We start from the raw sequence: 17,392 nt of genomic DNA on the forward strand, positions 1-17,392 counted from the left end.
TGGTGCTGATTTGGAAGAGGTCTCATTTTGAAATACTGCAGGGAAGCAGCAGGAGAGTGACCTGGGTAGCACTCAGGAAAATCAAGGTGCTGGAGTTCAAGGTGCTGCATGCAAAGAGCTGTCATGATACAGAGGGAATGGTTTGTGATAAAAGCCTCTCCTTTAAATTTAGTTTCAAATAAGTGAACCCCAACACTGGCAAAATGTTGAATTTTTGTGCTTCATAGCTTCTAATTTGGCCTCATTCAATATAGAGCTTCTTCAATTAATCCTTTTCAGTTGCCCAGGATATTTGTTGGCATTCTCTGGATTGGTTGTGTTGGGCTTTGCTTAGTCTGGTCCTTCCAGGTTCACGGGTTCATCCAACCACTGCTTCAGGAGATAGCCTGGAAAGGCTTCAGGTTAGGTATTATCAGTAGAGGTCTGAAGGATTGTTAAGCTTGTTTTTCTAGGTTATTAATTCTTTATGTAGCTAAAATAGTAACATTTACTCCATGTCTGTGCTGGGGAAATCAGCTAAAGATGCCAAAGCAACTGGGGGAGGAGGGAAGGATAATCTTCAAAGAGCTGTTTTATCCCAGCACTTAAGATTTTTAAAAATTATTTACCAGATCAATTTATTTATGTCTGGGGAAGGGCAGTGATTCTGGGCAAAAACCAACAGCCTTCCTTTGGGAACATAAATGCAAAAAGAAAGTCCAAGTTCTGGATGAACTTGCAGAGAGATCGAGGTGTTGCTGCTGAAAGAGGGTCACCAGCATAGGTGGGTTTTGCAGTAATTCCCTTACAGCTTCACCAGCCTCTGCTTTGGGAGTTCTGTCCTTGCTCAGGTGAGGAACAGCAGCCCACGAGGGAAATTGCAAATCTCTGAAGCCGAGTGGGGAAAAAGCAGAGCAAGGCTCAGAGCGCTGCTGGGTGAGCGTCAGAGCCCTCGCAGAGGGCAGAGCCCTGCTGGCCTCAGCACCTTTTGTGTCATGGCACTGCTCAGAGCTGTGCTGGGCCAGCTCTGGGGTGGACTGTGCCTCTGGAATTCCTGTGGCAGGCCCAGCTCTCCCCTGCAGTCAGCAGTAACCAGCTCTGTCCCGATCCGTGGCTGCTGTAGGAGCGCGGGGGAGGTGCTGCTCCGTGGTTCTGAGCTGTGGTTCTGTGCTGGGCTTGGCAAACGTGCTCTTTCTTCTGGTTACCCTCGTCTGTAGCTTCGTTTGAAGGCAGGCTTGTGGCAGTTCTCAGAGCCTCCGTGTCACTGGTGGTGGTGACAGATGGAGGTGGGTGACCTCGGCTGAGCGCAGGGAAGGGGTGCCCCTGTTGAGCACTTAATGTTATGGCTCCTTGGATGGTTGTACCAAGCTGTTAAAACAGCCTTCCCTCCCTTCCGGTGTCACCAGTGGCCATGAATGAGTTTGGGCAGGGAACTGCTGCTGTTCCCAGCGAGTTCTGTTTGCATTTGTCTGCGGGAGTGTCCAGGTCAGTCAGTGAGGGCCAGAGCGCTGATGCTGGCAAGAGGGACAGTGGTAGGAAAGGAGGCTGGGGAGGAACTGCCAACAGCCCCATGTTATGTTGAGTTAATGACTGATAAGTTGCTCTTCATGCTTGGGGCAGTTGCCCTGATAAGATCTGTTTCCTTTCTCTTGAGAAATAAATACCTTGTTTAGGTGGTAAGGCCCTGCAGTTATCGACCAGCACATCTGACCAAAGCAGAGCGAGCATTTTCCTGCGAGGACATAAGATGTCCTTATGTCAGGATATCTGGCTTAAAACCAAGTTCTTTTTCTTTGCTGATGGTGTTCCTGGACTCAGTTCAGAGGATACCTTCTGCCTGTCTTTCCAAAAGCTGGTGGAAGTGTAGAAAGAAAGGGGGGCGTCTTTTCCTCCAAATTAAATCTTTTATACTTAGTCCCGATCTGCCTTTTGTTTTTTTTCTATCAGCTACTGTGTTCATACCAGTGTAGCAGAAATACTTTTAAAAATGAACAAATGTGATATCCTGAGTGATCTGCTGAGTATTCTGGGCTCGCAACAGCTGTTAATGCTTTCTGCTTATTCTCCCCATTCTTTTTTTCAACCTGCAAAGGTAAGAAACATGGTTTTCCTGACACTCACAATGATACTTCCTATTTCTGCCAAACCTGGTCTCTCTTGCTCACTTCTTGAGCTGGTAAAGATGGGAATTTCAGTAGTGACCAAAAGGAACACACTGTCCAAGCATGTGAGGAGATAGCAGTGAATGGAGAGATTCTGCTTTCTTAGAAGCAGTCAGTTGTGGTTGCTGCTGAAAGGGCTGGAGCCAACCAGATTCCTTGGATAGGGAACACCCCGAGAGAGCTGGGCTGTGTGCAGGGAGCAGTGTCTGTCTGAGCTCAGCCTCTGATCCTGAGCCAGGCCAGCCTCATCTGTCCCTCCCTCATAACCAAGTGTCCGTGGCTGCCTGTGCTCCTTCTGCCAGGGCTGTTCCTGACATAAGTCCCTTGGCAGTAGGTGCTGGGGAGCAGGGATGGAGCTCAGGAGGAGCCTGTGGTACTTGGATCACAGGGAAATGCAGCCCGGTGGGCATTGCTTCAGGGTGGGCTCAGCCCTGTGACACTTGAGGCATTTTGGCTAAACAGAAAAGTCTCAGTGGAATCAGCAATGTACAGTTGGAGCTGGTTCCTTGGTATTCTGGTAGTGGAGTGTCAGCTCTGAAAGGAGAGTGTGAAACATCTGCAGGGCCAGGTGCCAGGCTGTCCCTCAGCTGGGCTGGGCCAGGGGAGGGAATGACCCCTCTCTGGGATTAAAAAGACAGACAGATGGACAGTTATTGGACAATAACAGATAGCAGAAATAATGGTGATTTGAAATAGGCACTACCCTCAGCTAGATTATTTACCAGAGCAATGGATATTATCATTCCTTCAAAATGAAAATAATTTGGAATGTACATTTTACTGAAGGAGTTGAACATCAAAAGGTGTCCATAAAGCTGGAACTTGGCAAACGGAAGAGAGATTTAAATGTCTGTGGGAAAGAGATCAGATACTCCTCTTCAAATTTACCTATGCTTATTATCTTTAAATTACTTTTTATGCAGGTAATTAAAGAGCCTTTTAAGAGAACTAGAAACCAATAATTTGAATATAGCATGTACTTTGAGTTGCTCTACAAAAAGCACCTCAACTTTGTTTTAAGATATTATAGAACCTGTGAAAAGGCTTTCTGTTCTTTACGACTTTATTTCAATACTGTTTACTAACAGAAATGTTTGTTATTTTTTCTTTTTCCAGACCTATTCAGGGCTGTTCTGTGTAGTCATAAATCCTTACAAGAACCTCCCAATTTATTCGGAGAACATTATTGAGATGTACAGAGGGAAGAAGCGCCACGAGATGCCACCGCACATTTACGCCATATCTGAGTCTGCCTACAGGTGCATGCTGCAAGGTAAGGAGCAGACACTGGGATTTCACAGCTACCTGGCCACTGCTCAGTGTGCAATCAGAATTTTAAAGAGAGGGGAAAGAAATGTGTTTGAGGCACAGCAGCAAAGTGACACCAGCACAGTTGTGCCGGGCCATTGGTGCTTTGGAAGTTCTGTCAGAAATTTTTTTTGTTCCTACCGAAAAATAATAAAAAAAAGGCCCTAAGCTTCATGTCAAAAGGTGCTGTGCACTGGCTCTGGATGAAGGAAGAGTAGAAGAGTGAGATTGAAAAGGCAGTGTTATAAAGATGTTGGCATTTTGGCAGCTGCCAATCTGAGATGACAATGGAACAATGGTGTGTTTGAGTTGAAAAAGAGGTCAGGGAAATACTTAACCTGGAGGAATTTCCTTTTTTTTTTTTTTCTCCTAACTGGTGTATGTCTGTGGTAGAACAGAGTCTGTTTCTGGAGGGCTCATGGTTTGATTTTGGCTTTAAGGCTGTGCTGGACAAACACGAGGACTGAATGATGTGCTACAAATCTGTTGAAATGAGCACATGCTGTTGAATTTGCACAGTTGCATTTCTGACACAGTATTTGGGAAGCACAGCTCATTTTATCCAATATTGGTTCATATTTAGGGGGCTGTGGGGACAGCAGCATGTTGTGTCCAGACAGGTGTGTCTGATACACAAACCAAGAGCCAGGTGTGCATGCCTTGCTGTCGTGCTGTAGCTGAGGATGGACTGGAAGGGAAGGGAAAGCTGTCTGATCTACTTCACACAAACTGAGGGAAAGCTCTTTCTGCTACCAGGTTAACCAACCATTTAAATGTTAACTTCTTTTTTAGACATCTGATATCTTTAAATACATCACACAAGTCTTTTCCTTGAATTGTGACTTTGTCTTTAGGGCTGCTTAATAATCAACTACAGGTTGCTGAGTGTCCTTTCACCTCAGGAGAACTGTGCCAGCAGAGTGGGGTGATGCAGGGACAGGCAGCAAATTGGGGCCACCAAGAGGAGTTCTGCTTCCCAGTGGAAATTTGGGGCTCTGATTTCATGTGTTTTTGTGAAAGAAACTCTTGACTTCTTGACCAGAACAACAGCTTCTAACAGCCCAGGTCCCCTAATAAGTCAATGTGGAATAATAACAGACCAAACCTTAAGATTTATTTTAAGGAGTTTATTGTAGCAGTCTCAAGTGGATTGTGATTAAGTGCTTCCCAATCTGAAAGCACCTCTTGAAATGGTCTCAAGAATACACAGAAATGTTCTTGAGACAAAAGTCCTCTAATAAAGTAAGTCAATGTCAACAGTTACCACACTCTGGGTGCTCCATATATTTGCTCACATAGACTGCTGGTACTGATTTGTATCTCTGGAGATCTTGCTACATGGACAAATGTTACTATTTTTGGAAGATGGAGTAAAAAAAATGCACTTGGTGGTGTACAAATGTACTTGGTGGTATGTTTGGTTCCAGTCCTCTTTTCTTTCCTTCTGGTGCATGGAGGTTTATATTTCGTATCAAATCTCTCTGTACTTGCTTTCTTTTTGATTTTGGTAGTCTGAGTTCTTGTTTGAACAAATGAAGGCATAGCTTAGAATAAGAATACATGAAACCCGTGCAATGTAATCCATTATTTAGGTAATAACTTGTTTAAGGGTAACTAAATCTGTGTTTCTGTGTTCTCTTCACCTGTATGGAGCCACTCCCTGTTTATTTTAGGAAGTATTTGCAGGAGTTAGTGAACCTCCCAGTGATGAGTTGTCTGCACAACTCCATTGCAGGGATAAATAAAAACTCCAGGACAGGCATTAGTGCTGGTGAGGGTGAGAGGTGAGTGTTTGTGTCAGGTGCAGTGGGCAGCTCTGGCACAGACCCTGATGCACAGACACACTTCAGGGAACTGACTTTGTCTCCACAGAAATAAAACTTGCAATTACAACAAATTACAACAACCAAGGTTTTGTAGTCATTAGAGCACCAAATAATATTTGTCTTAATAGTAGCAGATTATTACATTATTCTGTTTGTTTTCTGGTTATCAGTGGCAACACAAGGTCAGCTACTGAGTGTGCCCAGGATTTGGTGAGGATAGGTTTTCCCTATCAGGTATTTAACACAATGTGCAAAATGTCTTTAATCTTCTAACTCCGCCTTGTGTTTTAGCTGGCATTCAGTCTTTAGTGAAACAGAAAATATGTGTCAGAAAGTTTTGGCTGGTAGAAATATGTCTCTAACCAAGAACTAGCTGGGTTAATCAAAACACTTCAGATTAATCATCAGAGATCTGCATGCATTTATTTACAGCAGAATCCTTGGCCAGGATGCTTTTGCTGATAAGTTACTGACACATACTTATGAAAGTGTTGTTCTGCAGTTCCTGTCTGTGTCTGTGCACATAGCTGCTGTGGGAGATAGAGCTGGGATGGCAAAGAGAGGGCTGGGGAGAGGAGTTTTTCCAGTATTATTGCAAGTCATGCTTCTGCTGTTACAGCATATCCATAGGTTTCTTTTGATATGAATGACTGCTGTGTTTCCAGCATTTGACGTCTGAAGTTTAATTATTAGGATTCAAACCTGAAATTGAAACCATAGGGATGCAATTCCTTTGGAGAATATGACCTTCCCCTAATAGAAATATCCTGGCCACTAATTTAGATTAATGAAGGTGGTTGGCTGGATTTTCCTGGCCTGTTCAGTGGTATTTTGTGCAGCATAATCATGTTTATTTTCCTTGCAGCTAATCACAAGCTACTCATTTCCAGGTGTTTGTGAGCTGTTTACTGTGATTAACAGGATAGCTGGACCTGAGCTGTGACTCTGAGCAACCTGATTTCTTAAACCACAGTTTTTCCTGTGCTGAGAATAGGGCATAGTGAGTAAAGTGTTACTCAGTTTCTTGGTGGTTTTGTGCCTGTAATTCAGAGCATGGATAGTCACAGCTCAGCTTCCAGTTTCTGCTTTGCTGAGGTTTTGTATGTTTAATATTTGTGCTTAAGTAAGAAAATGGAGATTTTTATTGACATTATGAAAGCAAATGAATTTCTGGTCAGCAGAACTGGTGCATGTGCAACTCCATAGTTATTTCTTGTCTTAAACATTGCTGGAACACTCTGAATTTTCCTAAACTGGGGATGCAAACGTATTGCTGCAGTTCTCCATGTGCTCTGTGGTGGGAAAAGTCTGTGTGGAAGCATTGCTGACTGCTAGCCACCAAACCCTGCTCTGTTCTTGGCCCCCTAAAGAATTTACTTTTTGGGGGAACCTCCTGCTCCTCTGGCTGCCCAGGTCAGCCTTCCCTGTGCCCTCTGGGGAGGGAAGAATGGGCTGGGAATGTGGGTCAATGCTTGCCAAACACAGAGGGCAGCGGCTGGGGGAAGAGTTCTGACACACAGAAAAGCTCTGAGCACCCACTTTGAGGGGAATGGATTTCCCGGGACACAGAATGACTTCTGGAAGTGGCTACAAGAGAGGGAGGTGCAGAATTGTGCTCCATGGCTGTGTTGCACATGAGCAGGTCGGTGGTGGGACAGCTGGGAGGCAGCAGGGATTTGGGGCCAGCTGTGCAGGGAAAAGCAAAACTCAGGCAGTGCTGGATCTCCTGCCTTGGCTGAAGCAGTTGCATTAAAGATTGAGTTGAAGGATTGAGTTGAGTTTGAGACAAGCAAGATTTGGCTGCATTCTAGCTATGCCAGTCAGGATTTCTCTTCAGGAAAAGACTCATTACCCAGTACCTGACCGCAGAAGATAATAACCTGCAATTCAGCTTTCCAGACTGGATTTCCCCTCTCTTTCCCCCAGTAATTATTTTTCAAAGTGCTGTGGTAGTAGGGTGTTACTTCACAGGTGGTTTAGTGGATTTCTCCTGCACTTTCCCTTCATTTCCCTGAGGAGAAGGTAAAGCAAGGAGTACCTATATCCCAGGGGTGATGGGCTGAAATAAAGCCCAGTAGTGGGGTAGGGCTGGTGCTGGCCCCACAGAGCATTGCTGCACAGCTGACATGATCATAAGGAATTGTTGTCTTAATCCCCGTGACCATGTTGACCTTAATTCTGTTTGGTTATACAATTTGCAAGGCTTACTAGTGTTCTTCAGTTCTGCTAAAAGTTATGGGCCATAAAAATTTGCCACAGACCAGGATTTGCTTTATGAAAAGGAGTTTTCTAGAGCTGCTAAGTCTGAGTATCTTACCAGCAAAGGATACTTGATTGTGCAAAAGCAGCACTCATAAATTTTTCTCTAGTGCTTTTTCCACAGCTGACTTTCTCTTTTCCCTCTTCCCTTCCAGTTTTCCCACTGGATTTCTAGAGGAAGTATAGCTTTGTTTTATTGTTCCTCTTTATTCAGTGACGCACAAGTGCTTAGGAGGAAATATTAAGGAAAACTTGTTGACTTTTTGTTGCTAAAGCCCAGCTTGCCTATTAATATTACTCTTGTATAATTATGCTTAGTCTCTCCTTTTTATCCTGTTTCCCTGAGGACATCTTGATGAGCACCAAATTAGCACTGATATTTTAGGCCTGCCTTTAATCCTGTTGCAGAGAAGGTTTATCGGAAACAGCGTAAGACGGGACGGGAACACTTGGTGTTGGAGAAGCCAGAACTGCCTACAGGTGCAATACTTTTGTCTTAAAAACACCTTATTGATCTATATTTGTAGTTAATCTTGATTTAAGTCCTCCCTTGGGAGCATATCCACCGCTAGATATGGAAGAAAAGAATTGAAACTAAAATAAGACAATCTTTTTCTTTTAAAGGTCTATTAAATCTTCAAATGGAAGAGGGAAAAATTGCTCTGAGACTGGAAAACTTGGGAGTGATGGTTGGTGTTCTCTGTTGTGAGGAGCAGATGGAACCTGATAAATGTGCCATTAATGTTCTTGGTATTTTCATTACATCTGGACTTCCCAAGAGGGTCCTCAAGGCCTTTTAATGAGTTACAAAGTGCAGGATGATGATCCCAGCAGAACTGGCTGCTTGGTAAATGTTATGTGAAGGATTTATAGATCCCTTTACTGTTGCATTGAGAATTCTGGGGTTTCACTTGGTCCACTCAGGCAGGTGTGGAATATAAATACTCAGGTGACAATGCCATTAACATCCAGATTGCTTGTACACCTCCAGGTCTGTCACATGCAGTGTCTTCATGGCTGAGTGCAGGGAAAGAAAAGCAAGAAACAAAGTAGAAAAAAACTGTAATCTATCATGCTAAAACAGTCTCCTGCCTCAGTATTTTTGAATTTGAAGTAAAATGATACATCTGTCAGCTGAACTTGTTTTGCAGTATTTCATCTCCTTCCCCTCACTTTTGTGTTCTGTCTCTTGATATTAAACCTGTGTGATTCAGGGGCTGGGAGTTGTCATGACTGAAATTAACTGCACCTTGCTTGGCCAGCTGTGAATAGCATCAGTAGCAAGTACTTACTGAAAAGTAAGTACTTACTTACTCAGTTGAGCTTACACAATTTAGTTCTAGCAACTGCATTTTAAACTTTTTTTACTGTTGGAAAAGTTTTAATTCTGTACTGACCTTTGTCCTTCTCTGTGTCAAAATGTGTCTGGATCCCTGTTCATTGTACAGCCTCAAGGTAGGGCACATAATTAGGAATGATGATGTTTACAGTGAACAGCTTTCTCTTAAGGCTTAATTGCTTAGAAGTTGACATCTCTTTTTATGTAATTTCAGTAACTTTGTTGTATTTACAAATGAGACAGAAGTGACAATTGTTACGTAGGGAATTTTTAGTTTCTTTGGTGCCTTGGCTTTCTTCCCACTTCAGAAGTGAAATGCTGCAGTAGATGAGCCACTTCCATGGCTTTTTTTTGGTTGATATTCTGAGCAACCAGAAATTACTCTAATTTTAAAACTTGCTATGCAAGCTGACCTTATAATTGAATTGTGACTGTGCCTGTAGACAGGAATTCAAGACTAAGTGCATCCAACTTGGGAAATGGTTCATGAGATTAATCATTTTGTACGATTACTCAGTCAGCACCTTCTCCTGCACTGAAGCTTTAGTTTAAATTAAACTCCCTTTTATTTCTAGGTAGTTGTGAAATGGATAATTTGCTCCTGCTTGGGTCAAGCCTGGAGATGACAGGCACAAGCAGTAATGCCTTGATGTAACAAAATCTTCAGTGTGCTCTAATCTCAAGAGCAGCGTGAGAGCCCTGCTGGGCGCTGTGTGCTGTGCACAAAGCTGGGTTTTGTCAGCCCTGCCTGCTTTCCTCTGGGCTGCAGGACGAAGGGTGCAGCTACGCCATGGCTGCCACTGCCAGCACTTGCTCCTTTTTCCTCCCCTTTCCTCTTGACTTAACATTTCTTTGTTGTCCTTTGGCAAGGAAGCAACAAGCAGCAGAGCAGGGTTTATCCCTTAGCAGGTGGGGAGAGGTGAGGGCTGCTGGTGCCCTGCTCCTTTCTTTGACCCCAGGCTCACATCAGCAGCACAACTTTTATCTTGGTGTATCTCCAGCCTCCTTTCATTGGCCAGGCTCGATGCTCTCAGGTACTTGGCTGCTCAGGAATTGCTGGCAGACTTTGTGATCCTTCCTCAAGGACTCAGAGTAGCAAGGTGTTGTGCATCTGTTTCAGAAAACAAGGTGAATAAAAGCTCATGTCTTTCTGATCACCCTGGAGCATTCAAATTCATCCTGTTCTAGGGCTTTTTTAAGGTGGTGGTAAAGCCATCAGATGGTGTGGAGAAGGAAAATGCAGAAGATAAAGAAGGAAACAATAGGTGTTTACCTCTTCATGTATGTCTGCTATGAAGTTGCTCAGAGAAGTTCTTGTTGAAAATTTGAGGAATATAGCAGCAAATCATTCTCTGAAGGGTTAGTAAATAGAAAATGCTGAAGATAGAAAATGTGCAAGAACCAAATCCTTAATCTCAGAGATGGAATAGCTGATGGACTGTGCTGCACAAAAACATTGGGCAGCAGAGCAGCCAGATTTGAGCTACTGTTGCCATCTGTGAGGGTCCTGCTCAAAATCTGGAGACAACTGTACTCATGATCAACTTTTCTAAAGGTATTTGATAACAATCCTAACTAAAGAGGGATTCTAAGCAGTGTGAGAGAAGGCCTTCATATGGACAAACAATTGGTTAAAAATTGGTCCATCTTGCCCATTGTTTTGTGCTTTTTATGGTTTGGGAGTTGCTGCTGCAAACCCTGGAACCTGCATTTCTCTGTCTGTGCTTTTTGTGCATAAGCATCTTGGGAAAGATGAATTCCCTTGGTAATGCTGGTGCTGCTGAAGGGATGAAGGGTCTGTGAACATCTAAATGCAGCTGTCAGGTAGAGAATGTGAGCAGTGGGAAAGGGATCCATCTAGGAAACATTTTTATGACAGACTTGATACCTTTTCTTTCTATTTTCATAATACATATAATCAGCCTATAATAATAAAATATTTTTATAATATATTGACTTAGAGTACATCCCAAGCACAAACATAGGTGAGACCCTGCCTGCAGAGCTGCCTGCAGAGCTGCCTCCAGCTCAGGGGCCAGCACAGGAAGGATGTGGAGCTGCTGGAGCCAGGCCAGAGGAGACACCAGGATGATGCTCTGAGACCTGGAGTTATTCAGCCTGGAGAAGAAAAGGCTCTGGGGAGACCTCAGAGCCCCTTCCAGTGCCTAAAGGGGCTCCAAGAGAGCTGGAGAGGGACAAGGGACGTAGGGACAGGACATGGGAGAATGGATTTAAACTGAAAAAGCAAAAGTTTAAATTAGAGATTAGGAAGGAATTGTTCTCTGTGAGGGTGGTGGGGCCCTGGATCCCTGGCATTGCCCAAGGCCAGGTTGGACATTGGGGCTTGGAGCAGCCTGGGACAGTGGAAGGTGTCCCTGCCATGGCAGGGGTGGGAGTGGGTGATCTCTAAAGTTCCTTCCAACCCAAACCATTCTGTGATTTAATCTGTGCTTTGTACAGCCCTGGGCTGCCCTGCTTTGGGTAACGAGGAAATGGAACAGGAGACATTGAAAGAACAACTAGAATGAACAAAACTGTTCAGTAAGGAAATGACAATTCAGGTCAGATGTTATAGAAGTCTAAATTTGAAGTTGCACAGGCAGAGGGAATAGAGAGCCTCCTCCACCCATCTCTTCCTATGCAGGAACAGAGTCATTACTTTAAAATTGCAGATTACATATTCAAAACAGCATAAAGAAGCAATTTAACAGCAGAGCTAAACTGTCATAGTCTGTGCCTCAGCATGTAGTGGGGGCTTAAAGGCTGTGTGAGGAATACATGGATCAGGAAGTGCAGGAAAACGGGTGGCTGCCATGAAAGTACATGGCTGCCCTTGCTTTGTGGGGTGGTGTTGAGGATCTGTGCCCTGTGTGTGGCTATACACACCAACCCCTGCCCCTGCTGTGTCACTGTTGTCACACTTGCCCTCTCTCCAAACTCCTGGAGCTCAGGCACCAAACAGCTCAGGAAAGAGGTCACTGGGAGAAAGTTGCCAGCCTATTTTGTTAAGTGGTTTGTGCTTGATCCTTTGTTTGGAAAGGAGAAGAGCAAAAGTTAAATGAGTGAGCTTACATGGCAGATCTTACAGCTGAAGGGCCTCCTTGGATCATTGTCTTAGTGGACAGTGTAATGTCTGTCTAAACAAAATTATTCTGCGTGGGAAGTAGAACAACTTAAGCAGGATTGATGGAGAATGGAAACGAGTGCTGTGCTGAATGCTCTGAGGTCCAAAAGAACCTCGTCCAGCCTGTGGCTTGCCAGCTCCTACTCATCTTAGGCTACTGCTAAGCAGAATGCAAATAAGAACTGAAATGGAAGTGTGGGGATGGCCTGTGTGGATCTTTGCCTCTCCTGGAGAGCACAAACCAGGGAGGCAGAGATCTCTCCGTGTGTGTGTGGTAGCTCCCCGGGCACTGGGAGCAAGGCCCGGGGCGTTGGAGGAGTTTTTCCCTCTGGACTGTCACTGCCCTTCATCTGAGCTGCTGGAAGCCTCCTGTGTGCCCCAGCCTTTGGCCGGGCAGGGAGCTGGCCCAGGAGCTGTGCCCAGCCCCGGGCTGGCACCGTGGGCAGCAGGAGCACCCGCACAACCCGGCCCCTTTCCCCTGCTTTTGTGCAGCTGCGGCTGCCCTGTGTGCTCTGCTCAGCTCCTAAATCACAGCAGCCCCCTGTTTGGAAAGGCGGAGTAAATCAGCCCAGCCCTGTTGGAATTTGTCACGGGAAAACAGGAGCTGCTGCTCACAAACATAGCAGCTCTGTTGTAATTTCTAAATTAAATCTACTAAAGCTTCTCTTAATGATTGTTAATAAAGGGAGTGAAAGACTGATAGTGAAAATGAAACCATATTTAAGGTTCTTCCAGCTTAATTAGGGTTCACAAGTGAAATAAAACTGCAGTTGTCCCTGGCCTGGTGGAGGAGCTACCCCCGGTTGCAGGCAGTGGGCAGGACAGAGTCCTGTTTGTTTTGTCCTCTTGTGCTGACTCAGGCCTGGCTGGCACTGCTGAGCACGTCACACTTCTCTCCTCAGCAATTTGGGGAATTTCAAGCTAATGTTGCAAATGCCTCACTCGTGATTTCTAAACTAGACTCAATTCACAGCTTGGCTGAGTCCTCCCGGGCTGGGGCTGTGCTGGGTGAGGGAATAATGAACGTGGTCATCTCGTGTGCTGCAGACATGCAAAAAAATCCCCGGCTGTGGGTCACTGTGACAAGTGACAGGGTGAGCCATGACTGGCTTTGGGTGACCTGTGCCATGTATCCCTGCTCATTATTAACTTCGTGTACCAGCCGGCAGCAAACCTGAGCGTGGCTGCTGTAAGTTATCTCAAATGTTCCGGAGGAAGGGATAGAGCCCCATTTTTTTTTTCTTTTTTTTTTTTCTTTTTTTTCTTTTTAGTAAAAGCTGCTGTTATTTAACTTCACAAATAGCAGGAAGGCCTAGAGTGTTTCCATCACTGCCCCACCCCACAGTGAAGAGGTGTTTCACTGATCCTTCACTTGAGGCCTGCAGATGTCCTGCAGTAAGAGGCAGGAGTGGAATGCTGCTTTGTTAAAAGGGTTTGTGGCATCTCCAGCTGACAGTTCTCAGGCAGGCAGAGGAAATGCAGGAGCCGTGGCTGTGTCTGTCCTGTATCAGGCTGTGTGGGAAATACCAGGTGAACACCCAGAGCTGGGAGCTGCTGAGTGATTTAAAACAGCACTGTGGGATTTGCCTTTGAAGCTGGGCTGCAGGGAAAAGCTTGATAGAATTCTCCATGGAGTGATGTCTGAGCAGTCTCAATGTTCTGAGAGAAAAGTGTCTGAGCACTGATGAAGCAAAGCTGATAAATATTATTATTCTAAGCCTTAAAACCACTGGATACCCACGAGGAGCAGGCTATACCTGAATTTGATCTTTCCTCTGAAATAAATTAATGTTACACCTTTTAGGACAAAGAATGAGAATTTCTGCAAGTTCGTTGCTTGACAGTTTCAAAGAAATAAGAGTTGAATGTAAAACCTGACATATGTATGAATGAGCTGGTGATGTCAAGGCAAGAAATAAAAAATAAATGCAGCTTGAAGGTTTACCGAGGGAGATGGCTTCTCCTGAAGTGTCCTTAAGAATTTCTGACTTTGAAAGGTTCCTTTCAGCTTTTGGAAGGATAGTGCAATGATCCTGCTTGCTTTTCATGGAGGTATCTGTGGTGTTTCCATCCCTTAGTTACCTGAAACCTCCCAAGGAAGGTAACCTGACAGTGATACTGTCCAGCTCCCATGGCACTGCTGGATGTGTCACATCAGATGCTTTGGGCATGTGTGGGTTCAGCTCCTTTAAAACTTTAAAACAGTTTTAACTTGGTGAAATTTAGGTGTTAAAACTTGAAATATCAACTTTGTATTGTTAGCAAATGTCCTGCTTCCTGCAAACTTCCTTGGAGTGTTTGATTGGTCACTGGGGGCACAATACTGATTTATTCCTGTAAAGTGCCCTGGCTTTGGGAAGCTGCAGAGCTGCACTGAGGAGGGAGTGAGCTGCCCATGGAGGTGAAGTGTAGGATAACCAGAAATCCCGTGGTGCCCAGAAGTGGGTCAGGGCACATTTGGCCTGGTAGGTGCCCAGCAAGCAAACTTGTGCCTGTCACTCTTCCTGTTGGCTCTGGGTAGAGGTGTTTGTTGCAAGTCACTTCACAGTGCTAAGTGTTTGATGATAGTTTAGGGAGTAACCAGGCAACATTTTAGAGACAAACACAAATTAAAAAGTCATGCTTCATCTCTGTAACTAGATCTCTTCCCGTGCTTATCAGCCCAACAGGAAAATAGGAAAAAGAACATAATGGGAAGCATTCCCATCTTCAATGGGAATTGAAGAGTGGCATGTTGTGGGACACCTGTGTGCTTTCCTTGTCGTGTAGCATTCATGGACCAGTCCTGTGAATGCTCTGGCAGCAGCAAAATCTGTGCTGGTGGGAAGGTCTCCCTCCCCCAGGCACTGACCTGTTTTCACAGAACTTGTCAGGAATGCAATTTTTAAATGACCTTGGCTAGATTGATATCTGAGCCTGTTCACCTACAGCACAGGGCACATACACAACAGATCCTTGGAGCCTGCATCCACAACAAATAAGGCCATCCACCAGGGAGCCAGGCAGCTTTTCCTAGGATGTGCTCTGTGGCACCTGAGGATGAAACACCACCTAAAAAAAACCAAGAGCCCTCCGTTCCCCTACACAGGGACTCTTTTTAGAAAGCCAGTGATTTCTTCTCTCTGCGAAATATCAAAGAACCAGCCTCCTCCACCTCCCAAAAAAAGCAGGATTTTTTTTTTTTTTTTTTTTTTTAATATCTGTTCCAGAAATGGGGCTGGCATTTGATCACTGCTCTGGACAGGGAAAAGGAAAGGCTGTGCCAAAGTGAATGATCCACAAGAATTTTGTGCTTGGATTTGAGGAAGGACAAATAATAACCTGCAATTAAGAACCATTTTTCTCTGCATGGTTTTCTGCTGGCTGGGTGTGTGGTAGCCCATTGCTTTCTCTCCTGAGTTGGGAAAGCAGATTTAACTTTTTTTCACTTATTTAATGTTCTTACCTTAAATAAGGGGATTGTGAGACAGTCAGTGTCTCTATAAAAGTTACTGTTTGATAAGAATTGTAATCAGAGAGAGGTTAAAGCTGAAAGTAGGTAAGGCACCTGTGGAATTGTTTTCATAGATCTGTGAAGGAGTGCTAATTCAAAAAATGCCTTTCTGGCTGGGCAGTTCACTCAGGGATAGCTCCAAATGGCTTGTCCCATTCATTCCCAGTGAAATCATGAGAGACATCTGGACATTTGCAATACTTAAAATATCAATATAGTGAAGAGTAATTGGAGCTCAGCCAGTTGTAGAGGCTGGCTATCTGTGTGCTTGTAAACTCTGTTCTGTGAGAGAGTTCCTGGATTTGAAATGTTGCTGTCTTGGAGTTTCAGTAGGAAACCTGAAGACAGATTTTTACTTTTGGGTTTGACTGTCTTCTATCAGTTTATAAATGACTACAGTATGACCAGAACAGAGTCACACCTTTAAGAAAAGCTGCTTTTAAAATAGTATAATTCTTTTGTAGACTGAGTCTATAACTTTGAAGTAGAACTTCTCAGAACATCCTGTCTGAACTAATTACACAACAAATGTTTAATGTACGTTGGGAGCCTTCCCCTGGAGTTAACAGGGGGTTTGATAGGTCTGATCTGTTTTGGGAGATACAGCTTGGTGAATGAAGGGCTGTAGAGTCAAATGTTTTTGTATTCTGACAGTCAAACTTCCTGCATTTTGTTATAACATTGGGATCTCTTCTGACTGGATTTTTAAAAACCCTTTTGCAGCTGAGCACCAGGTTTGTTTGAGCAGCTGCCAACTGCTGTCCCCAGAGCTAATTCCTCTGGGGAGGGGAGAGCAGAGTAGGTAAAAATTACTGTTAGAGCTGTAATTCTTCTGTGATGTGTTCTGGTAATTCTCCTTGGCCTCTCTTCCAAGGGTTTGTCCTGGTGGCATGGGGATTTCATGGGGCTGCTGCTCCCAGCCCTGGGCTGGCTCTGCCTGTGGAGCTGCTCCTCACCTGGGGCTCAGATCCTGCCTGTGGCTGGAGGTGAGAGGAGCAGGAGTGGAAGACATTCACTCCTGGGGATGGGAGGAGGTAGAACCTTCAGCTGGCAGTGGTTTGCAGCTCCCCTGAGCCAGGCAATGTGCTTTTCACAGTGGCTTTAGAGTGATCAGAACCTCAGCAGCTGGCACAAGAGGTGGTTCTTATTCTCCATATGCTGATTCCAGTGTTTGCCTGGCTCTGTTACAAACTTCACCAGGGAGCTGATGTGGTTGAAAACTAAATTTTGCTGTTCCATCAGCTACTATGCATGTGTCCAGTCAGCTGCTGGTTCCAAGGGAAGAATGGGATGGGACGCTGGGCAGAGGAAACAGAGACATCAACAGCTGCTCCAGTTGAATTACAGCAGCAGGGGAGCTCCAGCCTAAAGCTGGAAGTTTTTTGGAGTATCAGGTTGTATTGCCTTCCAGATTCTTCTGTTCAAAAAGATATCCTTGTTACTTCATCAGCAGAAAATATTTTTTTTTTAATTCACATAAACTGCATAACTTTAACTCTGATTTTCAAATCAGGGATATTGTATAAAATCTTTCCTGTGCAACTTGAATGTTGTGGTCTTCAGTGTAACTTGAAGACCTTGGATTATATTTAAATCCAAGCTGCATAAGTGGTAGATTCCAGTGGGACTTGCCTGTTTTGGTTTGTGATTAAAACCAGAGGGTTGTCTTATGATGTTACTTAAATTAAGAGCTTGGTGTTATTTCATTACCTCTTAAATGTCCTTATCCTCCTGCTTCTATTCACCTGATTGAGCTGGATTGACTTACTGAGCATCTTTGATTAGTGAGCTGCTTTAACCCCTGATCAGCCAAGCCCTGCAGTCTGCTCAGAGGAGTTTAGGGCTCCTTCCTCACCCCACAGAGCAAACCTGACAAGAGCCACACAGGGCTCAGCCCTTGCA

General features: G+C 44.5%; 1 protein-coding gene across 3 annotated transcripts in view; it reads left to right on the plus strand.

Annotated features, from left to right (window-relative positions):
• The window catches only part of MYH10 (myosin heavy chain 10), an 83,023-nt gene that overhangs the window by 8,489 nt on the left and 57,142 nt on the right, over nucleotides 1-17,392 (plus strand). For all 3 annotated transcript variants that reach the window (XM_062506460.1, XM_062506462.1, XM_062506463.1), the window contains exon 2: nucleotides 3,258-3,414. In XM_062506460.1, coding sequence (XP_062362444.1) covers nucleotides 3,258-3,414 — 157 coding nt within the window. The remainder of the gene's footprint in view (nucleotides 1-3,257; nucleotides 3,415-17,392) is intronic.

This window comes from Cinclus cinclus, chromosome 20 (assembly GCF_963662255.1).
Source record: "Cinclus cinclus chromosome 20, bCinCin1.1, whole genome shotgun sequence".
Taxonomy (NCBI): domain Eukaryota; kingdom Metazoa; phylum Chordata; class Aves; order Passeriformes; family Cinclidae; genus Cinclus; species Cinclus cinclus.